The sequence below is a fragment of the Schistocerca americana genome, chromosome 10 (assembly GCF_021461395.2).
Source record: "Schistocerca americana isolate TAMUIC-IGC-003095 chromosome 10, iqSchAmer2.1, whole genome shotgun sequence".
Classification (NCBI taxonomy): Eukaryota; Metazoa; Arthropoda; class Insecta; order Orthoptera; family Acrididae; genus Schistocerca; species Schistocerca americana.
Window position 1 is genome coordinate 192,783,772 of NC_060128.1, and position 25,555 is coordinate 192,809,326.

At 41.4% G+C, this 25,555-nt stretch overlaps 1 protein-coding gene across 1 annotated transcript in view; it reads right to left on the reverse strand.

The window, feature by feature from the left end:
• The window catches only part of LOC124552382, a 229,359-nt gene that overhangs the window by 73,471 nt on the left and 130,333 nt on the right, over positions 1–25,555 (reverse strand). Inside the window, exons 4-9 of the mRNA XM_047126645.1 lie at positions 25,022–25,226; positions 18,817–18,912; positions 11,467–11,707; positions 9,246–9,419; positions 6,613–6,816; positions 2,273–2,535 (exon numbers count right to left, since the gene is read on the reverse strand). Coding sequence (XP_046982601.1) covers positions 2,273–2,535; positions 6,613–6,816; positions 9,246–9,419; positions 11,467–11,707; positions 18,817–18,912; positions 25,022–25,226 — 1,183 coding nt within the window. The remainder of the gene's footprint in view (positions 1–2,272; positions 2,536–6,612; positions 6,817–9,245; positions 9,420–11,466; positions 11,708–18,816; positions 18,913–25,021; positions 25,227–25,555) is intronic.

Genomic DNA, 25,555 nt, shown 5'->3' on the forward strand with positions numbered 1-25,555 from the left:
TCTAATAATTATCAACACATGATATATGATGTGCACTTACTTTCAGACACAATGGACTAGTATGAGCACACTATTATCAGCGATACAGGGCACTGCGTACATCAAAGATGTGTTTGCACAGAGTTTAAAAACACGTCTCTCTTTGCAACATTGTTACACCAAAGTCAGCTACACCTCGGCAACCACATTCGTTGTTTGCATCCCTTCCTGCACTTGCGACAAACATCTCTACATACGTATTTGCATTGTCTGCTACACCGAACTTTCAGCTCACACTTCGAATTGTCTACTCACATAAGAGCTACACAATGATAACTGAAGAGGGAGAGCTAAAGATCTATGGCGCCACATTAATAATACTCGACAAAATAAACGCGTGAAGAAAGAGACGTAGGTAGTCATTACTGGTAGAGTGAGAAAACTTCGTAACTTCCAACAGACTTTACACAAAATTTCAAATGTTTGTGAAACTTTTTCTCACCGATTATCCCAAGTTTGTCGTTTATCGCATTTTCGTTGCTCGTGCAATAAAACTTCAGCATCAGAGACGGTGTTTTAATTTACTACTTCTTTATTACTGACTATGCTTGCAACACAGTTTGCAGATGGTATCCGCACATACCTGCACAACTTGATCATCGTGCAACACACAGTTGAGGAGATAGGGTGTCAGACATTTCGATGCTCAAAAAAACTTGCCTTCGTTTAAAATGGAGTGCGTATACCCAGACTATATTCAATCAGTTTTTTTCCACTGAGAGCACTTAACGACTTCCAACAAACTTTAAGCATAATTTCAAGATGTTTCTAACTTTTTCTCACACTTACGTAAAACATTTGTAAATTAATCATATATCTGAAGCTGTTTTATACATGGGTGTTCGATTCTTTAAGGTATTTGGGGTTTACTGGTACTACAGAAGACGGGACAGGAATGACATGATGAATCTCAAAGACTATTCTGGTGTTCATAACTTCACTAGGATATTTTCGTCCAATTCTGAAACTCTGACGAATATAGTAGGGCCATTTGTTTGAAAGAAAGACACAAATTTCGGAAAAGCAACTCCTGCGAAGAACAGACTTGCTGTTACTCGTCAGTTTTTGGCAAGTGGTGATTTCTATCGAAGCCCTGCATATTTATTCCACATTTCCAAGAAAGCTTTATCTAAAACAGTTACTGTAGTTTGTGAAGCATGAACACTAGTGCTGCGTAGTGGCATTTTGTGGTAGCAGACCAGAAACAGCGTTCCTTTGATCTGTACCGACACAGCCATGGAGCAATGTTTATGAACAGTGGAAACTCCACGTAGGAATATCAACAATGTAGGGAAACAGAGATTGCTGCTTACTGTAAATCTAGTGCATTACATTGCAGCTCGAGCTCTGGCCAAAGCTGCCGGACTTGGTGTCAGGTGTGCTCGCTTGTGTTTACGAATAGTGTTCCTCATTTGCTGACCAATGCTGTGGCCGTAAGCTTTGTGTAAGTGTTTTGATTGTGCCCGTCTGCAATGTTATGTGTCATCTTTACAATAAGTAGCAATCTATCTTTCCCTACATTGCTGAACACTGTTTTTGTGTTCACATCATGTTGAGAACATCTGTAGTCCCATACTAACTGCAAACAATGTTGCAAACACTGTTGCAGAGCATGTTTCGCTCTCTTTGTAAACACGCCTTAAGAATGTGAATCTTGTACAGCAATGCAATAGGGGAAGGGGGAGAGGTTTTGGCAAATATGCCCAGTCGTGGTTCTGCCAGGCAGCAGAAGTTGCTTGAGGCAGAAGGGTGTACACAGCATTAGCTAACTACTTAACTCTGTGTTCTGCCTTGTGGCAGGTCTTGTCATGGGGGAAGCCTCATCAGAGAGTTCCACCGCATGAGCATCTACGGAAGTGATTCCAGTGGCAGTTTCCCGTTGCCTTCCACTGAGAATGATGAAGCAGAAGTCTCCGACCCAGCCGGGAATCGAACCTGGGGCCTCTTGGCATGACAGAGCGCCATGCTGATTAGGTAACTAAATGGAGATTAAACTTTCGGGATTCCCCTGATAAACCACAGGGTTAGCTGGTAGCCATATGATAGCACGAAGACAGCAGGCTGTTCAACCTCGGTTCTACCCTTAGATTACCGGTGACCGCAATGCCATAAAATGTGACACTGTTGCTCACACGAATAATTTATGCTCTGCATGTTATTATACTAAAATTAAAAATTCCAGTATCTGTAGAAGTTATTTCAGAGTGTTGGTAGTCTACAACACGATACTTACCAGGCTATCTTCAAAGCAGCAGGTCGAGTACTCGTCACCGCCTGTGACATTCCCCACACGGACCCAGTTGTCGACTCGGGGGTCTGCCGCCTTGATGCACTCGGTATTCCTGTTGCCGTTGTCCGCAACCGACCGGATGGCATCGGTACTGCCACTGATGATGTTGTTGCTGCGGTTGTTGTTGTAGCAGCACACGCTGCAGTCATTCAGTGAGCAGCGGTGGTTACTTCCACTCGCTCCCGATTCCGACTGGCTGCAGCTATCTGAAAAATTAGCACCACCCACACATGGAAGACGTTTTCAAATTAAATAATGTACATCAGTGTGGTGAGTGTGTTCTGCAGTCTACCTTTCTCTCCTCAGTCACCTCTGCAATAAGTTGATCACAGTTACGGTACACTTATGGAGTAGTGAACCTTTTAATAATAATTCGATGTGGGATCAATCCAAAGCCCTCACATAATTATCAAAAACAGTCATTTCTGCTTTCAGTTGTCTTTGAAGTTAGGGTCTATCTATCACATCTGTTTTCCAACAGTCAAGAGGGACAAGACAAATGTGGGAGAACATGTTAAGTGTCATTATTTTTGTCTGCTAGTACGAGTGTGTGTATATTTGGATGCGAGATTTCTGCCTGAGGATCAGTAACATTCGACACTACAATAGCAATTAAAAATTACAAAATGGCAGCTTTGAGCAGAAACAAACTTGTTTAATTTTAGTGATAACATTATTATTCTACGACATTTTGGGACTGCAGCCAAAAGTTGTAAACTTCTTGACTCGCTATTTTGGTTGACAACCAGGCAGCCATGTTAGTGAATTTTATCACAATGTTTATATCCAAGACTGGTGGAATCCTACACATGCATAGATCTCTGCTGCACGAGTGTCTTCTGTTGAACTGTGAGGCACCTGAGCTACTACGGTGCACACACAACTGCGTTACTACTCGCACGTCATCTATCGAATTACACACACATGGAGTTAAAATTTGGCGGTTAAATTTACAGAATTAACTGTTATTGGACGCAGGAGGCACTGGATGTGTAATTTTGTCTGTCTGCACAATGTAAAGAAATGAGCACGTCCCACGTCTTAGGCAGCTAAAAGCCGCCATTCTGATTAATAAGGTTTTCCATCAAATGTATTTCCACAGATTCCTTATGACCATATTCCAAAATTTTTGTGTCTGAACACTCCGTGGAATGTCATTTGGAAATACAGTGCTTGACTATGGCTTACATGGGTTGCAAAATGTGAGTGACAATTTTCTGTGCACATCTGATTTATTTGCACAGAGTCTGCCCAATGGCCCAATGTAGACTTTCACAAATTGACAAGGTACTTTGTTTTCCACAAACCCGAATTATCATTACTTTTTTTTTTTTTTTTTGGGGTGGGGTGGGAGGGGGGGGAGGGGGCGTGAGAGGGTGGTGGGTTTAGGGCGCAAAACATCTAAGGTCATAGAAGCATAGAATGCTGAGACCATGAGGTAAAAATCAAATCTCTTTTGTCATATTACTGCTTTTAAAAAAACTTAAAACACAAGCCACAGCTCGCACATTATCTGCTAAAATGTCCGTCAAAGCAGGCGGCAGCCCGACACTGAGACTTAAGTGGTTAAAATAGCGGCAGAGGATCAGGAAATGTCTGACTTAACGGCTGGCTACAAAAAGGACAGCTAGGTACAGGGTCGCCACTCAGCAAGTGGCGGTGACTAAAGCGGCAGTAACCTATTCACAACCAAGCTAACATTACTTCCTCACGGGGTAGGGGCGGGGGGGGGGGCAGGAGGAAGTCGACCAGGTTGTTAGGAGAGGTTTGACTTCTCGTAGCTTGTTCCCATCAAGGGAGCAGCAATGATCACGCCAAAGTGATACGCCGATAGAGAATATTATGATTATCTTGCAAGGGAACAGATTAAGAGGCGGGCCGACCGAGATGGACTGCGGCATCAGCAGCGTCATTCCCAGATGCACCAACATGGTCAGGAGCCCACATGAACAGAACTTGGGCTCCCCCATCCGGGAACACATGGAGGCAGTCCTGGATCCGTTGAACGATGCGGTGATCTGGATCATCCGGACTCTGAAGGGCACTGAGGGAGTCAGAGCAGATCACACAGCGAGTGCGCTGGTGCCTCCGGACATAGCGAACAGCCTGATAGAGGGCAAAAAGCTCTGTGGTAAAAACTGTGCACTGCTCGAGAAGCCGGTATTGAAACTTCGCATCTCCGACGACAAAAGCACAGCCAACACCGTGGGCGGACTTGGAACCACCAGTGTACAAAAATATGCTATCAGCAAGTTGTGAGCGAAGTTCGAGAAATTTGCAGCGATACGTCAGATTTGGAGTCGAATCTTTCGGGAACAAGCTGAGGTCAAAATGCACGCAAACCTGTGTCTGGAGCCAAGGTGGTGAAGGGCTCTCACCCATTTGGAAAGTGGCAGGAAGTGTGAACTGCAGCTGCTGAAGCAGGTGACGAAAGCGGACACCGGGAGGCCACAGAGAAGAAACGTACATCTTGTATTGGTGGTTCAAGAAGGTCATCAAAAAAAGGGTCAAAGGTTGGGTGCCCTGGCACGGAAGAAAGTCGACACGCATACCCACTGTGTATGATGTCGCGCTGGTACGACAGTGGTAGTTCACCAGCTTCTGCGTATAGACTCTCAACTGGGCTAGTACGGAAGGCACCAGTGGCGAGACGGATCCCCAAATGGTGGATTGTATTTAGACGGCGTAAGATAGGCGGCCATGCAGAGGAGTAGACAATGCATCCATAATCCGACTTGGAGCAGACAAGAGCTCAATAGAGGTGGAGGAGGACAGTCCAGTCAACTCCCCAAGAGGTTACCACTCAATACACGAAGGACATTGTGGGACCGGGTGCAGCCAGGTAGGACACGTGGGGAGATCAACTGAGTTTCCTATTGTATGTAAGCCTTAAGAATTTCATTGCATCCACGAATGGGAGAGCATTTTGGCCCAGTCACAAGGACTGTGGAAGAAATGCCTCGCACTGCTAGAAGTTGACACAAACTGATTTGGTAGCAGAAAAGCGGAAACCATTTGTGACACTCCACAAATAGATATGGTCCAGACAACATTCAAAACAGTGTTGCAGGAGACACGTCCGCTGGGAGCTGCAATAAATACCAAAGTCATCAACGAAAAGAGAGGCGCCAATGCCAGCTAGAAGGCAGTCCATAATTGGGTCGATGGCTATGGCAAAGAGGACGACACTCAGTACGGAGCCCTGAGGCACCCCGTTCTCCTGTGAAAAGGTGCGGGATAAGGAGGAAGCCACACGTACCCGGAAAACTCGGTCTGTCAAAAATTCCTGGATGAAAGTAGGAAAATGCACGTGAAGGCCCCACATGTGCATAGTACATAGAATGGCTGTCCGCCAACAGGTATCATAGGCTTTCTCCAAATCAAAGAACACGGCCACTGTTTGTCGCTTCTGCAGAAAATTATTCACGATGAACATCAACAGGGTGACGAGATGATCAAGCGCTAAGTGGCACTTTCGGAACCCACACTGAGCATTAGTGAGAAGAGGGTGTGACTCCAGCCACCACACTAATCGACCATCGATCATACGTTTCCATCGTTTACTGATCCATGCATGTCATATATACTCCCACCAGGCAAGCGGCAGAATATTTGTGATAATTGTTTTGAAGCCAGCAGTAACACGAACGTGTAACAATACAGCTGAGGTGGTTTTCAATAATAATTACAATTCACATTTACTGCATGCTGTAATCCTAGAAAATAATACAGGAATGTATCGTTCTTTGTTTACAGCATTCTGTACACTGTTTGTAATAGTGGAGAGCTGGCAGTAAGAGGGATGTGTGTCACAGTAGTGAACATGAACAAATGGTTATAGCTCTTGAGGTATGCATTTTAGAGCCCTTGGTGTAGATATTTTTTGTCAAGCCGTGCATTCATTCCAGTTTATTAACTTCTACGCATACTGCAATTTTTTCTAGGCTATTCTGGTGCGTAGTTTCTGCAAGAGTATTACAATTATCAGCAGCAGGAGTAGGAGTTGGAGTAGTAATGTTATTAGTTTTTCATCTGTATCTTAACTCTCATTGGCATTAGATACTATCAAATCATTTTTAATTCTATCAATACCATATTATTGCAAACTTATCAGATTAAAATTATTGTCATTTCTAAAACTATGATGCAAACAACACTGTGTGTGTGTGTGTGTGTGTGTGTGTGTGTGTGTGTGTGTGTGTGTGTGTGTGTGTGTGAAAGCCTGGTCTGATGTAAGAGAAGGCCTGAAATATGAAACCTTCTACACGGGCCCCGGATGCTACCTGTGGCGATGCTGGAGCCGGTGCGCTGGCGCATGAAGAGGCGAACCAGACTGAGGTCCCCCTCGCCCACGTCGTACAGCCGCACGCAGCGCCCTCCACCGTGCGCCCCCCTCCTGGGTGGACACAGGTCCGGCAGGGATCTGCTCTTCAGGGCCGCCCCTGTTGCTGTCGACGTCGGCATCGCCGGTGCAGTGTTGTTGTTACCTGTCGGAGAATTGCCTACTGTCATGACGCACTAATTTATGTTTCTATGTTTCAAGTAGTAAAGATAAGGTGTGTGTGTGTGTGTGTGTGTGTGTGTGTGTGTGTGTGTGTGTGTGAGAGAGAGAGAGAGAGAGAGAGAGAGAGAGAGAGAGAGAGAACGTACAGGGTGTCTACATGGACAAGGAAAAATAATTCCCGGATTTCCCAGTTGAAAATACACTTTCTCCTGGGTGAAAATACACTTTTTCCGTGTTAAGTGACTATACTTTTTCTCGGCACTTATCAATCCTTTTATGGTTTATGGTTTTATACACCGGCGTAGAATTTCCCAGCACTTTAGAAAATGAAACTCAGGGGAAAAAAAACACGTTTTGGAAAGATCTTTGATGTGCAACAACGTATACACTGCATATTTCCGTGTTACGAAGGTATAAATTCGAATTTCACTAAACACCGCATGTTACTTTCCGAACCATTAAAATTGAGACTGCGACGCGCTTTTGTAAGCCAGTCACAGCTCATGTCACTTAATCTCGCCAGCTGATTACAGCATTTGACACGTAATGTAGTCAGCCAATAGCAAGATCACTCTTAAGTAGCGCGAACACACAAATAAGAAAAATTAATGGCTTAAATTAATGTACAATTGTTGCTACAAGAAAAGCAAAGCTATCACACATAATATTGGTCTCTAAGATTAATAAGCTGCAAGAGAAGCTAAGCTTCCACATATATTGTTGATCTTTTTTGCGCATCATACATCGCGTAATTGTGCCAGTAAAATTTTTTAATAACGACGTAAATGTCTGATTTTATGCACTCGAAATTCTTCATATGGTCGTCCCCAAATAGTTGATTTTTAAATGATAGTCAAACACTCTGTGATTTAAGAAATCTACATATTTTATCTTACATGAAAGGAAATTTACTTTGAAAGTAACGCTTTTTGAAGCAATATTCGCAATATTTTTCCGTGACATATTAGAAAGGTACGTTTCAGCAATTGCCAGGGAGTGCCAGATAACAGGCAGGAAGCCCGCACATTCGTACGTCTGAAACATTAAAAGATCTTGCATTAAAACGAATCTAATGTAAAAAACTGTCACGTCACACTCACTGGAGGCAATTTGTTGTTAAGAAGCACTGCACAGTCTTCCTAAAGCCTTTGACACACTTTGCTGTTGGCAGACACTTGTATGAGCACTGTGTTTTGTTGTTGTATATGGCACATTTTCTTTGCGACTTAAGTTTTATTTTCGTTTTTTTCTCTGGTTCATGTTTTGTTGCTGCAGTATTATTCTCCAGAAGAGGGATGCAGTAAATTTTTTTTGTTAGAGTATTGGTTCTTACCATTCAAAATCACAAAAATTTAACTGAAAACTAAAACAATGAAAAATTCCCGGAATTCAAAAAGATTCCCCAGTTTTCTCCCGGATGAAAAAATTCCCGGGTTTTTACTGGATCTCCCGGGTCATAGACACCCTGGATGTATCTGTACACTCTCACGCAAAGAATTCGCCCAAAAGCTAACAAAGATCTCATTCTTTTTTGTGTGACTGTCAATGAATCAACACATCCACTATTTGGTGAGCTGTCTCCTTTATTTCCAAATTGATCACAATATTTTTATTTGAGTTCACAATGACAAGGCAGCTGTGCCAGAAGAGGTCATCCACAGGGATTCATAAAATACTACTTTTTTCAGTGCCAATATCTTTCTAAAAGGCGTATTATAGAATTTTTTAGTAGAGCAAATGCATCTACCTGACTACTCCCAATTCACAATTGAGTGCCTAGCAGAGGGTTCAAACACCTTCAAGTTGTTTCTCTACCACTCCACTCTACCGATGTGCAAGAAAAATGAACACTTAAATCTTCCCGTGCAAGCTCTGATTTCTTGTATTTTATGAAGATAATCATTTCTTACTATTTAGGCGACTGCTAATAAAATGTTTTCTCATCTGGAGGACAAGGTTGATAATTGAAATTTGTGGAAAGATCTTACCCGGAAAAAAAAGGTCTGTTTAAATAAAAGCCATCCCAATTTGTGTACCATATCTGTGACACTCTCTCCCCCATTTTGCACATACATTTCCCAACACTCAGCTTACAGCGAGTAAGTATATTCCGTAATGAATACAATGAAAATCGGTGCTCACAATTGAGATTTGTCATTAGATTTGTTTCTACATATTTAAATTTTGTAACAGTGAAATAGTTCAAGACTGAAATAACATTGGAGTGAATATAAACAGTGGAAGGACTACTCACTGTATAGATGAGGCAATGGGGTATCCACAAAAGACACTGAATACACTGCCAAGTTTTCAGGTGGTGTGTCACACTAGACCAGAGGAGAGATTCTGGAAGCCAAGCACTGATCATTCCCTTTTCACCTTTAATGCGAGTGCTGTCAGCAGCGACTGTACCTGACGGATGCCGTGTGAGCTGGACGTCACTGGACCGCTTGTGCAGCTTGCTCCACGTCGTGTACAGTGAGTCGGACCGCGCCATCGACTGGTCCACAGCGGGCTGCCGCCCCAGTTGGGGACGGTGCTGCCACCGGTGGTGGCTGTCCGAACTTCCGCCCACATCACTCTCGACTGCAAAAGACACCTCGTCACTTACCAGCATCTACTCCTAAAATAAGAGTCGGGCAAGTTTTTCCGAGAAATGTTATATTAATGATGAAATGAATATAACCCAGTTGGTGGAAACAACTTGAACAGAGCTTTGTGAATGTGTCTCATACAGACACACATGTAATATATGATAACACTGCTACTGCAGACACAGAGCTAGACTGAGACAGCAGCTGCCATCCTATCACGCACATTTTTAACGTACTGACACATAGTGCAGTCCCCTATATATTTTTTTCCATATTTAATGTACCTTCTTTTACCGAAGCTAAAATTGTACAGTAAATTCAGGAAAGGTGTTTCAGATAATACACAAATTCCCAACAGGTATTTTGGTATACCTTATGCACATATAGTAAATGTAAACTATGAAACAATGCAAAATGGGGTACTACCACTTACCAAAACCAGTAGTCAGGGAAAGACATCTGTACCTGGCTCAAAGCGAAATACTGAGACTTTTCTTATCCACCCAAATAAACACTGCCAAACAGCGAGCAGTATTTAGATTTTGATGTACTCAAAAACTATGTTAATTATTCGGGCACTACTACATATGACAGTGACGCAGAAATGAGTTCTGTAAGGAGCCACAAAAACTTCCAAGCACTTGCCCAATAAGATAAAACTGTCAGACAAGTAACTACGCAAATTTTAAATCTAGCCTAAAACTGTTTCTTCTGGACAAAGATTTCCAGCCACAGAACTTTTTTAATTAACTTCTTGTAAATGTGTAGTTGAAAAGAACTGAATTTAAAGTTATCATTACTCAGATTAGCAGCTCACTCTTATTAAATCTGAACCTGTGTCTCATTTTGTAACTCTGAAATGGGCAGCATGTTCATATTTGCAAACAAATCCACATGAGGAAAGAAAATTAGGATTCAATGCACCATTAATGACACAGTCATTACAGTTTGAACCCAAGCTCTAACTGGGTACGGAATGGGAGGAAAAACAACTACTACTTTTCCAAGGAGCCATTACAGTACTTTTATCAAGAAATGTAGGGTAACCAATCTTCCCACATGCAACTCCACTGTGCTAACAACTCTTCCACCTCATATGTTAGTAAGCTGCATAAAAAAATAACTGTTGACTATTTGACAAACACATGTGCATACATTCATAATATTTAAAAGCAATTTTGATATTGTTATGCTTTAATTTAGGAAGAACTTTAGGAAGTTGCCTCTAGAGTAGTGGCAGAGAAAGTGGTTAGGTCCCAAAGTTTGTTGAATCCAGCTGAACAGACCGAATTTTGACAGATACTGCAACAGAATCTATTGATAAAGTTGACGAAACAACAAGTTCAAGACAAAGTTTACTGCCTAATTTACAACCGCACAGAGCGCTCAGTATGAAGCATTACTACAAAGTAACACTTTTGTTCTTACAACTTACAAGCACGTAATTTGCGCATTTATACTTCTCCTGTCTCAATTTCATTCTAAAACAGTGTGTACATGCAGTCATCCTCCTGCCTCCTGGGAGTAATGTCAAACAAGCAATATAAATGATTTCTTTAACCTGACTGAAGCTGACTGTGACATCTGCATTTGACACCACCACCTAGCATTATAGGAGAGTCCACAAGAGAATTTTCTCGACAGTCGCAGTGGAGTTGGCGTGGCTGCTTCGCTTGTCTGCATTTTTATGTATGTCTCCGTAGCAATGCCTCAGTGTTGTTCCGCAGTAGTAGTAAATATTAATATTTCTTTTTTTATTTACCTCATTTATCCTAGACAAGATATTTTCCTGTAAAACTAAACCACTACAGCATTAATTTTCTACTAGATAATGGACTGGAGCAGTTGAATGCCCAAGAAAGTCACAGAAAATAGAATTATAGTTATGAAAAGCACTAAAGAGGGCTTATTACCAACAAAAATATTTCTAATCTCTAATATACAGGGTTTGCATAAAATATATAAACTAACATTCATACCAACAGAATGGACAAGACTTTCAGTACTACCCCCCTCACACTTTTGAGCCTCACACGTACCCGGTTCGTGATAATCTGAGTCAGCCTCTGAGCAGAGCGCGAGGCTGCCCTCGAAGGCGATGGTGTAGTTGTCCTTGTTGGCCTGGCAGGTGAGCATGATGTCGTGGTCCGTGAGGCCCTCACAGTCCAACGAGTCGACACTGAAGTTGCAGCCGGGCAGCGGACACTCCCGCACCGGCGAGAACAACTGCTCCGACTTGCAGATGGACATGGTGTCCGTCGATCCGGTCGTGTCCTCCGCCTGGAAGGAGAAGGTCACAAAAATTGACGTGAACACTGTGCCCCTACTACGAGACAGATAATGGCAACTAAATCCGAGGAATCAAGAGTATTGCAAGACTGAAGTAGCAGCCGAGTCTGGGACAGACGGGTAACGAATCTACTTGTGGCTCGGAGGAGCCCTGTGGAATTTTCTTTAAGAAGATTTACAGAAAGTGGTGAAGACTTTACCAAAGCCTTTTTACAGATTTCTTCATTATATCATATGGGTGACACAATACTGTTTAGAATTTGTCAGCATATGGAAAAACTGGTGGAAGCTGACCTCGGGGGGAGATCAGTTTGGATTCCGTAGAAATACTGGAACACGTGAGGCAACACTGACCCTACGACTTATCTCAGAAGCTAGATTAAGAAAAGGAAAACCTATGTTTCTAGGATTTGTAGACTTAAAGAAAGCTTTTGACAATGTCGACTAGAATACTCTCTTCCAAATTCTAAAGGTGGCAGGGGTAAAATACAGGGAGCGAAAGGTTATTTACAATTTGTACAGAAACAAGATGGCAGTTATAAGAGTCGAGGGGCATGATAGAGAAGCAGTGGTTGGGAAGGGAGTGAGACAGGGTTGTAGCCTATCCCCGATGTTATTCAGTCTGTATATTGAGCAAGCAGTGAAGGAAACAAAAGACAAATTCGGAGTAGGTATTAAAATCCATGGAGAAGAAATAAAACCTTTGAGGTTCGCCGATGACATTGTAATTCTGTCAGAGACAGCAAAGGACTTGGAAGAGCAGTTGAACGGAATGGACAGAGTCTTGAAGGGTGGATATAAGATGAACATCAACAAAAGCAAAACGAGGATAATGGAATGTAGTCAAATTAAGTCGGGTGATGCTGAGGGAATTAGATTAGGAAATGAGACACTTAAAGTAGTAAAGGAGTTTTGCTATTTGGGGAGCAAAATAACTGATGATGGTCGAAGTAGAGAGGATATAAAATGTAGACTGGCAATGGCAAGGAAAGTGTTTCTGAAGAAGAGAAATTTGTGAACATCCAGTATAGATTTAAGTGTCAGGAAGTCGTTTCTGAAAGTATTTGTATGGAGTGTAGCCATGTATGGAAGTGAAACATGGACGATAACTAATTTGGACAAGAAGAGAATAGAAGCTTTCAAAATGTGATGCTACAGAAGAATGCTGAAGATTAGATGGGTGGATCATATAACTAATGAGGAGGTACTGAATAAGATTGGGGAGAAGAGAAGTTTGTGGCACAACTTGACTAGGAGAAGGGATCGGTTGGTAGGACATGTTCTGAGGCATCAAGGGATCACCAATTTAGTATTGGAGGGCAGCATGGAAGGTAAAAATCGTAGAGGGAGACCAAGAGATGAATACACTAAGCAGATTCAGAAGGATGTAGGTTGCAGTAGGTACTGGGAGATGAAGAAGCTTGCACAGGATAGAGTAGCATGGAGAGCTGCATCAAACCAGTCTCAGGACTGAAGACCACAACAACAACATTCAATTACTTTGAATTACATTAGAGCAGCTGGAAAATATTGTAAGACGTGACAAAATAAATCTCAGGTGAGTAGCCTGGTATGAGTGTGCATAGGACACAATGTTTCGGCACTCGACCACGTTGCCACCATCAGGTGCGCTGATGTACTGACCAGTACATGTCCTATGCACACTCATACCAGGCTGTTCACCCGAGATTTATTTAGTCATAAAATACGCCTGGAGAAATAGAAGATTCACATTGTAAGACGTATCGGTCAAATATAGTGTGCGGTAACTGTTGTGGTCTGGAAGCAACTTATCACTTACAGCCCACGTCCCCCATAAAACAATAGCAGCATCAGTAATCTTTACTTACTTTGAACATTTATGTCAATTTTTTTAAAAATTGTTTTTGTACATGCAATAGCAAACAATGTACAAAGTAGAAAAGCTACCTAAAATTCACTACTGTAAACCATGCAGTTGATTGTCACATTAGCAAATCTGAGCATACACTTAATGAGGCAGCATCACAAAGTTACACAAATATTTGAGAACTGTAAATGCACAGTAACCTACATAGCTATAATAAGCACATGGAGACCAACTGAATTCTCAGATTTCCTGAGGACATCAGCACGATAATATGTCCCTAGCTGGGTACTCTGTAGTGCTGCCTTGAGACGTGTGCTTATTTCTGAAGTTTGGTAAATATCTACTTCAGAGAATTATGTACATGTCTGGCAAAAATCACAGCATAGTTAACAAAAAATTAGTCAATAGGGCACAGTAATACTTTTGTGCTTTACACATATCAATTCTTAAAATTAGTCCACATCTGAATGCGCATTCTGTTCTATTTGTGATGAGTGCTCTTACTGTACAATAATTATTTTAAAAACTACAGTTCTTACCAAATATTCCAGATGACCCAAAACGCCTCCTGCTATAATTCATCAAAGTGATATAAGTATTCTGATGTTAGTAGCTACAGACATGCCTTAATATAGTACTTCCAGGTGATACAGCAGGAAGTGGTACATTGGTGAATAGGATAAAATTAGTACTCAATGGTCAGAAGCAAACTATTCCAGAGTTGTTTGTGTAAGTTCTTCTGCCTACACAGACATCTATCATTACTAACACATTCCACACAGATGGTAAAGGAAAAGCTTGCAAATCACGAGAGAAGCACATCAAGACCCTTGTCTCAACACTGACAATGGTAGGGGTTGTGCAGGTGGAAATAAGATGGAAGAGCTAATGAAACAGCTCACAGAAGTCAAGCAGATATCTGCTAACAATGTTCTGGCACCAGTAAAAGACACAGAGACCTGCATTTGCAGCACCCAGCACAGAGAACTACTGCATTCCAGAGGGTAACGTGGTGACGGGATCGGCACACAAATCACACACGAGCTACTCTATTCGGGGTGTGCAATGCGAGAAGCTCTGATTTTACGAGCAGGAACGAAATGGTGGGGATGACTGGGAATAGGAAAGAACATGCTGCACAAATTAAAAAGACACGTGCTCTCTTTCACGGTGCTATTTTGGCAACGGATGAATTTGGCGCAATGTTTGTTAGTATTTGTGCTCCTGAAGTACTATCCACATCAATGGAAGGCTTGTATTTGATTAAAATAACTTCCTTTCCTTATTACTGTCTGCAGAATGTTTCAGGAGGAAGTTGACATGCACTACAAGGTGCTTTAACCCCCCTCCAGTTTGGTTCCAAAATCTTTTGAAATTCCTTTGAAGTTAAACTAGTTCCATTGAGACTGTATATTCGTGTTTACTTAAACCATTATTGGGCAGTTTTGACTACACAGACATTTCCAGCTGGATAAATCTGTAAATGTAAGTCATCTCATATCCAAACAACAACCAGGGTGTCTAATCATATGTGGCATGTAACATTATCAGTGAACCTATGAACATATTCTGTTGACAGATTTCTGTCTATATACCTACATGTACACACTGCAAGCCACGATGAGGTCTATAACAGATGGCAAATCCCACTGTACCAGCTGCTTGGTTTTTTTTTCTCGTTCCATTCACATACGGAGTGAGGGAAGAATGATTGATTGAAAGCCTCTGTGCATGCAGCAATAATTATTCTAATCTTATCCTCAAAATCCCTATGTACGTGATATGGAAGAGATTGTAGTATATTTGTAGTCATAATTTAAAGCCGGTTCTTGAAACTATAGTTTTCATCTACCTTCAAGAGTCTTCTAGTTCACTTCCTTCGTTATCTCTGTGGCACACTGTCACAGATTAAACAAACCTGTGACCATTCGTGTGGCCCTTCTCTGCATTATGTTCCAGATCCCCCGTTATCGTATTTGGTACAGGTCCCACGTACGCGAGCAATATTCTAGAACCAGTCACACGAGCAATTTTTAAGCAATAAGCTATCTCCTTTGTAGACTGATTGCACTTCCCATGTACTCTATCAATAGACCAAAGTCTACCACCTGATTTACCCACGACAGCCTATGTGGTCATTCCGTCATGTTGCATCCGAGTAATTGTAGGAGCTCGCCAATCCCAACAGTGACTCACTGATATTGTGGTCACAGGAGTCATTTCTTCATTTTGTAAAGTGCAAAATTTTATGTTTCTGAGCATTTAAACCAAGTTGCCAATCTTTCCATCACTTTAAAATCTTACAAAAATCTGACTGAATATTTATGCAGCTTCTTTCAGATAGCACTCCATTATAGATTACTGCACTGTGTGGTACATTCCACTCAAGTTGTGAATATGATAATATGATATGTAATGGATCATCCTGAAGGAAAAATTACACAAACAGTCTACATTCTTAACAGTTTCTAAGTTACACTGTCAAAACAAGAACGGTGAATGTTATGCTGTAGCAACACATCTTTATTTATCCTGTACTGTCAACTTGAATGAAAGTTCCTAACAGTGTAATGAAATTGTGTTGTAGTTAACATAGGCTAGGGTCTGCTATTTTCCTTAACATTTCTTCTCTTGTCACCAGACTTCTGACTGGTTCAATGCAGCATGCCCCGACTACTGTCCTGTGACAATCTGTTCACCTCAGAGAGGCACTTGCATCCAATGTCCTCAGTTATTTGTTCGACATCTTAACCTGTATCATATCATTCTGTCCCATCTCCTCGTCGGTGTTTTGCATGTATTTCTAATCAGTTCTGTGGAGAAACTCACCATTTATCAATTTATCAGTCCACCTGACTTTCAACACCCTTCTATAGTACCACATCTCAAACACTTCAGTCCTCTTCTGTTCCGGTTTCCCCACAGTTCACGATTCACTACTGAACAATGCTGTGTTCCAAGCGTACAATCTACGAAATTTCTTCTTCAAATTAAGGTTGCGTTTGATAGTAGCAGACTTGTTTAGGGCAGAAAAATCCTCTTTGCCTGCTGTAGTCTACTCGTTATGTCCTCCTCCCCCCACCTGTCAGCTGTTATTTTGCTTATAAGGTAGCAGAATACATTCACTTAATCTGAAACTTTGACATCAAGTGTGTCGCTCATCTCATTCCTGACACTTTCAATACTTGTTGTTTCTCTGGTTTATTCTGAAAGCAAATCTTATGCTAACTTTCACAGAGCAAATCAATGCCCTCAGTGAATCTAATCACTGATATTCTTTCATCCTGCATTTTAAGCACACTTCTGAATCTCTCTCTTATTTCCACCACTGCTTCTTCAACATACAGATCACACAGTAGGAGAAGAAGACCGCGTCCCAGCCTTACAGCCTTTTCAAATCGAGTGCACTGTCTGACAAACAGTGAAGCACCCAAAAGACACGTTTGGACATTACCGTAGCTTCTTACACCTACACACTGTCGACGAGTGTGTGAACGACTGAGATTTACAATTATTTGTGACAGGTACAATGACTACCAGACTGCATCTGTGTCATTAACAGGCCCGGCTGGTTATACGACGAGGCTCGATTCGCACCAGATGTCGAGAAATTGCTGTGAAGGACATAAAGATGCCGCATACTTCCTCAAGACAGTGATATCGACACCTGACAGAGTTTGAAAGGGGCCTTCTGAGGATCTCCATTTGGTCAGCTGGTCAAATAGTGAGCGGCCGTGTGTGTGTGTGTGTGTGTGTGTGTGTGTGTGTGTGTGTGTGTCAGCATCTGAAACAAGACTTGAGGTAATTGTTTGAGTTCCTTGTGAACTTCCACACAATGTTGTTTCTGATCGCCTTAAAGCAGTCACAGCACAATTTTGCTGCATTCCTTCTTGTTTTCAATTCTTCTGACAAAACACATTCACATGTACCATAACTTATTCCCAAGGTACTGTATTCTCACCATAATTACAAGATATGTTAAAGACAAAAGCCACAGCACATCAGAAAGTAATGTAAGTAATTCTTTTGCTGCAACGGAGATGCTTGTGAGATGCTGAGCTGAAGGCTGGACCGTTATTGCCAGCTCGTCTACTTGCACTAAGTAGCCTGCGTCTGAGCCTCTACCCGGGCCATCATCACCCGAGCAACCTGCCTCTTCCAGTCCTGACAATTTATGGAGTACTTTCTGCGCTGCCTCCTTCTGTGCCTCTTGAGATCTGTCACTGGCAAGACAAACATTATTGCATGTGTAAAAATTAGTTTCTGACTGAGGCTTCTCTGCAGATTTACAGTTGTAACAAATCCAACAATACTTGAAGACTTTCTTTCTTCAATAGTTTCTGATCTTATCTTGGCAACTCATTCTCGAAGCTACCGTCATTTCCAGATTCTTTCGATCAAAGAACTATCAATTACATTTGTTGTTGAAAGACTGTAGTGTTAAAACTTACCAAAAAACAGGTTAACACTGTCACTTTCAGAATTTGTGACAGAGTTATCACTTATCTCAACATCGGATAATCCATTCTCATTGTCACTCTTCATGATTATCCGTATGATCTTTTCTTTGGTGCATTCAAGATCCAGTGTCATTTTCCTCATAGATTAGATGATGAGAAAGAGACAGATGCCAATCTTGACAACCAGTAACAGAAAGTGAAACATACAAAATATCTGAACACAACACGGGGGCCAGAGCTGTGCAAAGCTCCCGAGATAAGGTGCAGAAATACTGTTGTATGCCTAAACGCATCAACAGTACTCTGGTGCCCGAGTCTCGGCAGTCTATACTCAGTATTAGGAATCAGTGGTCGCCAAAGAGGGCCGAGTTAACCAATCCCTGTCAATAATGTTGAATGCAAAACCAAACACCATGCTCAAATTTGTCAGTAGCTCCTGGGGACTGGGGGAGCAAGACAAGCAACAGGTTTAAAATTAATAAATAAAATTTAAAAAAATATTAGTAAGTGATCTAGACAGCCTTATTCGCAGGAAGCTGTTATTGACTGTGGATTAATCTACATAATTTATTCCTTTATCAATAGTTCCAGTGCAACTTGCACACGCATAAAAGAGCAGTACATAGATTACAGCCTCCCATTCAGGTTAATAGCACAACAGAGAGAAGAGGAAGTCAGGAAGTTAGTGGGTGCGCACAGAGGAAGCCGTGTTAGTGAAGCAGTGAGCTAGTGCTCCGCCACCCACACATGCAGCAGGCCCAGCGGACGCTCAGAGCTGATGCGGTCTTCACCTGCGAGCTGCTGCGCGGACTCACGGACGAATCAAACTCGAATTTTGCCATCAAGGATCCTGAAACGCTGGCGTACATCTCCCCCTGTCTCTCGGCCTGTACGCCGTCGTGCGAGGAAAAAAACATCCACAACAAAACTCACTCAGGTTAGTTGCTCAAACTGCAAAACACACAAACTCCCACACACTCTCACTATTGTTTCAGTTGCATATTTCACACAAGTTCCAAGGAGAGAGTCATTAGCTACTGTCCTACCTCAATTATTTAACAGATATATCTTTTAGACCATTGCAGGGAGAATTCACTATTCCTCATTATTGCTGGAAACTCATTACGGAAGGTCTTTTTAATTCCCGTGTCCACTGTCACAACGGATTTCTTGAAAGAGATCATTTTCCTGCACGAATCTGCTTTTTATTTCAAATGAACACTTAAATTTCATTTTATTTCTTATTAGCCAATTTTAGTCCACTGGGCATTATCGAGAAACTGATCGCAAAAGTTGGTTAAACACTTACAATACATCATGATCCACACAGTACTGCGAACAGTACAAGTTGTAATGGCACCTCTACTAATAATACACCATGATTGTAGCAGATATTGGCACAACAACCACATAAGGTCTACGAGCGTGTATGTTTGGGTATCTTTGTGCTCATGTGTGTGTGCGCACACATCCGCACTCCTACTAGGAAAATAGAGAAAGCTCGAAACACAGTGTCGACTGTTTTCCACTCGTGTTTTGGTGCACCGTGCACCAGTCCCCTGGAAGTAAGTTGTTGTCGTTCCCTTATTTTACCATCCAGGCATTTCCATTATCATACAGAAGGTTGTATACACTGTCTAATAAGTAGTAGTAGACATTGATATGGGGTGTGTCCACCCTTCACCTTTTTGACCGGTTGAACACTTCTGGGAACACTTTCAATGAGGTTTCTGAATGTACGTGTAAGAATGGCAGCCCATTATTCTCGAAGAGCTAAAACTAAAAAAGTGGCGACATTACACACCGGAGTCTGTAGCGAAGTCAACATTGTGACTTGTTCCAGAGACATTCCGTCAGGGTTCACAAACCATTCCCTCTAGGATGCTGCTTTATGAAACAGTGCACTGACATTCTCATAAAAACAGTCACCATCCTCAAACTGTTCCTCTACCATATACAGGCCACAATGCTGTGAACTGTGTTCATATCCTTCCACAATTAACAACTTTTTAAGTGCTATAAGTAGATCACATCCTTGCCATGAAAAAACACTCCCATACCATATATAACGCCACAACCTCTGTACTTCATTGTCACCACTACACATGAAGGCTAATAAAGTTCTGCAGGCATTCACCAAACCCAAACCCTTCCATCAGATTGGCACGGGGTGTAGCACAATTCATTCCAAATCACTCGCTTCCATTCATCCTCATCTTTACGACACCTCAAGCGTCGCTTAGTACCGATTGATGAAATGTGTCACTTACGAGGAGCTGCTCTGGCATTCTACCCTGATCTCTTTAACTGCCAATGTTGCCACAGTAGTAGTGCTAGCTGGACTGCTGGATGCACTCTGGAACTCACTGATTTTGTGCATTAACAACTGCACACGGCAGAGCTCTATGGTCCTCGCCTGTCAGTACGTGAGGAGAGTCTGGTCTCTTTGTAGCTGTGATGTTCCTTTATGTTTCTGCTGCACAGTAACATCACAAACTGCCAATTTGGGCAGCTTTAGAAGGGTTGACATGCCCCTGATGGATCTGTTACTCAGGTGACATTCAATGACTTGTCCATGTTTGGAGTCTCTGAACTCTCTTCACCAGTCCATTGTGATGTTATTGCTTCTCTACTCGCAACACAGTGCACCATACCTCTTTACACCAGTAGATCTGCCTCTTGCTACATCTAGTTGTCAATACCACATCACACAGGGGTGCCTTTACACTGCTGATCAGATTGTGTAGAACAAAAAGATGGTTTTGTTACCATACCAGGATACAACACATTAAAATAGGTCAACATCTTGAAATCACATGATGTTCACGATGTTCTGTAAGCATTTAAAATTACAAATTTTATGTGACAACATTTAATAATGTCAAATGGAATGAAATGAAAATGTTTTCAGTTGAAAACCTCCCATACAGGAAAATCACTTCTTTCAAGACATTAGCAAGGGCCCGGCAGTGTCTATTCCACGTATGAAACTAGGATTCAGAACACGAAGCAGATGCATCCTCGGACAACCACTTTATAAGCAATCTGTGATCGTAATATCAAATGCATCGGCGAAAGATTCTAAGCTGACGTACATTATAAAGTCACCATGGTAATTGTGTGAATTACAGAAGTTAGACAGTTGGCAATATTATAATTATTTTATAACTCAAAATTTCAACATGCTTAGTTATACACAACAAATGCTTACACACCAAATCCATGATGAAATACAACTTAATAAAAACACATACTTCTCACTTGTTGGTGATTGAATTAGGTGTAACAAGAAATGTGCAGTTAGTACACCATCTTTATTTTTAAGTAACACACTGCTACAGCATCACAAATGCAATACTGTTTACAAAGAGTTATAGACAGAATAAACTACCTGGAAACAGTGGCATTAAATAGCTCCAACCAATGAAGGGAGGAAGAAAGTAGCAGCATGCAGTAATCTTCATTTAGTCACTGCTCGCCATATGTATGAGCACCACTGATGTACTTCTACAGTTGTGTAAACCGAAGGAGAAGGGGTAGGGGGAGAAAGGAAAGGGGAAGGGAAGGGATTACTGATGTCAGCTGTAGTGGGACTTAGCGTGGAATCAGTGGCAAGACTATCAGCACTGAGCTGTACATAGGTACGAACGGGGTTAAACATTCCAGAACAATTTCCATACCTAGGCAGGGGGTGGCGAGAGGGGGAGAGGCGGGGGTGGTAGCAGAACGATAATAGTGTACAACTCTTTTATATGACTATGTGGAGCTCAACACTTTCTCAGTCTGCTTGGTGGTTGTTTTTCCTCAATTGTCAAATTCTTAACTACAGTTCTGAAGTTTCTTGCTCACAGTTCGTAAACCACTGTTACACTTTATCTGAGCGTGGGACTACCTCTGACTATAAAACAGTATTAAAAGTCCTGGCTGGAATACAAGTAATGGCAGGAAAACGCTCAGCAGATAGTTGTAACTGTCATGCACAGTGGCGAACAGGCACATAGCAATATCAAACTGTTGCACCCATTGAACATCTCTGATATGTAAGTGAGTGGTTAATATCACAACTTGCATTATCTGCGTTCCACCTGGGCTTTCTAGTATCGTGTTGTCCCATTCAGGTAAGTTTTAACAAGATTTCACAAACCACAGGCAACACACTTGAAAATATAGTTACAACTCTGACAACTGGCAATAAAATGTCTAGCCTGTGCCAAGCACACTGAGAAGACAGCCACACTGTTTCATTTTTCAGCATAAGACACATTGGTAAAAGCAATCATTTATGAAACCAATTATATTTCAATTGCTCCCTTCACTTTCAACTGATTACACACGCACACCATGATGATTACCATTTAATAGAGGTTGGAGCACCAACAAAACTAAACTGGAGTAAAGAATTTAAAATTAACAGGTATTGTCAATCGGGGTAACTTTGTAAAACTTTATACCATTTTTTGAAAACAATGGACACAAAATAAATTCCACATTGCAACAGACACTGTAACATTTCACATCTAGTTTCTGAGTACTCTGGAAAGTGAAAATGTGTAATATAAAGGGCCTATTAGAGCAAAATTTTAATTTTTAATATTGGCACCAAGTTACATTGTCATTCAGGGTAGCTTTACATCAGTTTTACAAAACACAAAATTTTTCCCATATATGATGCTGTAACATTACGAGTCAAGACAGCTGTAACGGAACTTGAATAGCGTAAAGTTATCGTTAAAAACGCACACCGCGCGATTTGTTATGATTTGGTCGGTCATAATAGTAGTAACATGCTTTTGAATACAATTAAAATATAACGGTGATACCTGTTTAGCGTTATTGGAAATAATATGTAATAAATTAATGAGTAAGGTAGCCGATCCTATAAGAAGAGGTAAAATTGGGCATATTAAGGTGTTTTGCTTTATATCGACTAAGCCGATGATACGGCATCTTTTTTTTCCCGTATACTCTTTTTTTTTTTTTAAAAAAAAAAGAAAAAACCAGTAACGAAGTGCTATTTGTGCGTTGTGAAAAATATAGGGGCGAATTTTAAATAGCTACAGTGTATAATCAGACTAACAAATGGACATTCAGTTACGCGAAATAGCGGACAGTGTAGTGTGGTCATTAAATTGAGTACACCTACAGGGCGGTCAATTCCAGGATAAGTCTATTCGCGTCTCACGAGGCACGCGGTATTGAGACCGTTTTTTTTTATTTATATCACGGAGAGCGGGCTTCAATTTATAAAAAGGAGAAAAGCTGTATCATTATCATTGACTGTTGGTGTTATGCAACCAAAACTGTTCATCAAAGGGTTTCGGTGAATGAGTAATGAATACGAAATGAAACTGTGAACGAAGTTATGTTACATAAAGCAGAAGAGACAAGACAGTTTGGTCGTATCTGTTATTATTTCATAAACCGTAACATGTACTCTCGTTGTATGAAGCCTTTATAGACGATCGTATGACAATTTGCTTTGAAGGGATCTCGTTACGAGTTAAGTTTTGGGGACCTGGTCAACAGGGGATAGTTCGTAGATCTTAACTACCGCAGCTATTCTGGAATCAGGTGCTACCGTGACCGTTGTGTGTTGTCTATGGCTTAAGGTCATCATATATCATGCTCTAAGATCGACGCGCCTTTCCTTTTGGTATAATGGTGTCTCACGGTAACCACGACAACGCCGACGGCGAAGGAAGATACGGTAGAAACCAGCTGTAAACTGGAATAAAAACAGTGTTAATTCAGTATTGCAGGTTTACTTTGAGATAGTGACTGTACTTATATAGATCTGGCAATGCTCAACTTAAATAACTGTTGCCAAACGTTCCCTTCGGGGCCAACACAATTGAAGGATAATCAAAAGTCCAAGAGCTTGTACAAAGTTGAAAAGAACAGTGAAATAACAGCTGTCACATGGGTAATGAAATTGTTACTTTTAGTACAAAATAACGCAAGTAGGTGTAGCAGCAGCCATCTGAAGGAAAAGTGGTAAGTGGTACAAAGATACCCTCACTGGTAAAAAATTACCACAATTGAGAGTAGCAAACTAAACCCAATTTACCACTCACCTGGCACTCCTTTTCTTAGTGTAATAAATGTACGACAGCTCTTCAACCGATGCCCAGTGAACATTTTACCTTCATCGCTCCTTTAAAACATGACTCAGAATTCACTCTGGTGCAGAATATAAACTGCTACTTAGTGGTGGATTATAGCACAGTGCTAGGCTCAAACTGTAATGCATACCTTTGGGGAAAGTCTAAGAGAGTGGACATACCCGAATAGCTCAGCTGGTATACCAGCACTGTCAATTCTGTTCTCTTTAAGAGTGGGACATTTTATTACTTTCTACACACAACTGGGTACACCACCAGAAACATCCGAGAGTCACGTTTGAGTCTCAGCCTGGCTCACAATTTCAATTTTTCAGTAAATTTCATAACTGTACATAATTTTTAAAATGTTAATTGCCTCTCCACTAATATGCTAAAACTACATTTCATTTAAAAGGAAACATTAACTAAGTTCTTGTGCAGCTATTTATTTTTTAAACATTTTCTATCAATTCTATCTACAAAGCCATCAGATATAGCATGCACAATGTCAAAAACTATTTTTAAGAGTAGTTTCAAAGAAATACCAATAAACTGCTCAAAACATTAAAACCTACAGAAAGCAGTCCATCACCCACCAACACAGACTCTACAGTTCTGCTTTTTGGTGAGAAGTCCCCCCCACCCAAAGAATTCACATTCTACCACAACTGCCATAGTTCATCTTTGAAAATCAATTCCTTGAACTTTTCTTTGGGCACAAATACCAATTGGATGAGAAACTGCCCAGTTAAAACGTGAACTGCTTTCTCCCTCATTTTATGTTAAAGAAAAAAGTGCTCTAACATGACATCCACTATTTTCCATAGCAAAAATTCAAACGAGCATGCTCTGGCACACAAACGCCTACAGAAAACTCGCTAACGGCAGAGCGCACCTGGATGTCGGCACAGCACATGGCGGGCAGTGTGCTGAGGATGGAGTGAATGTCCTCAGTGCGGAGGTCCTCCATGTCCACCTCTGCCAGGTTGGCGTCCAGGTCGCGCGCCAGGTCGTCGTAGCGCGGCCCGCCGTGCCGCAACCCCGCATCCTCGCTGTACGACAGCACGCTCACGTGGTGGCCTCCGGGGGCCTCCCGATATCTGTGAAACGAGTTGCGTCGATCCGTTATTTGCACATTCCGTAGACATTTCACTACGATGTGGGAATCAGTTTTACATTTATATGCCTATGAAATTTTGACTTAAAAACAAATGCGTTTAACAGGTTAAACATTTTGCTTGAGAATGGTTACACAGCCTAAATGCTGTAATATACAAAATAAATATACAAAGCAACCAATGCAGGAAACTAATTTTCTATCTCTGTCATACTTACGATGTCACCAGAAAACCTCAAAGTTTTTGTCTCTTCTTGCCTTTCCAAACTTTTGCTTGGGTTCCTTTATTGCTTGCTCAATGTACAGATTGAA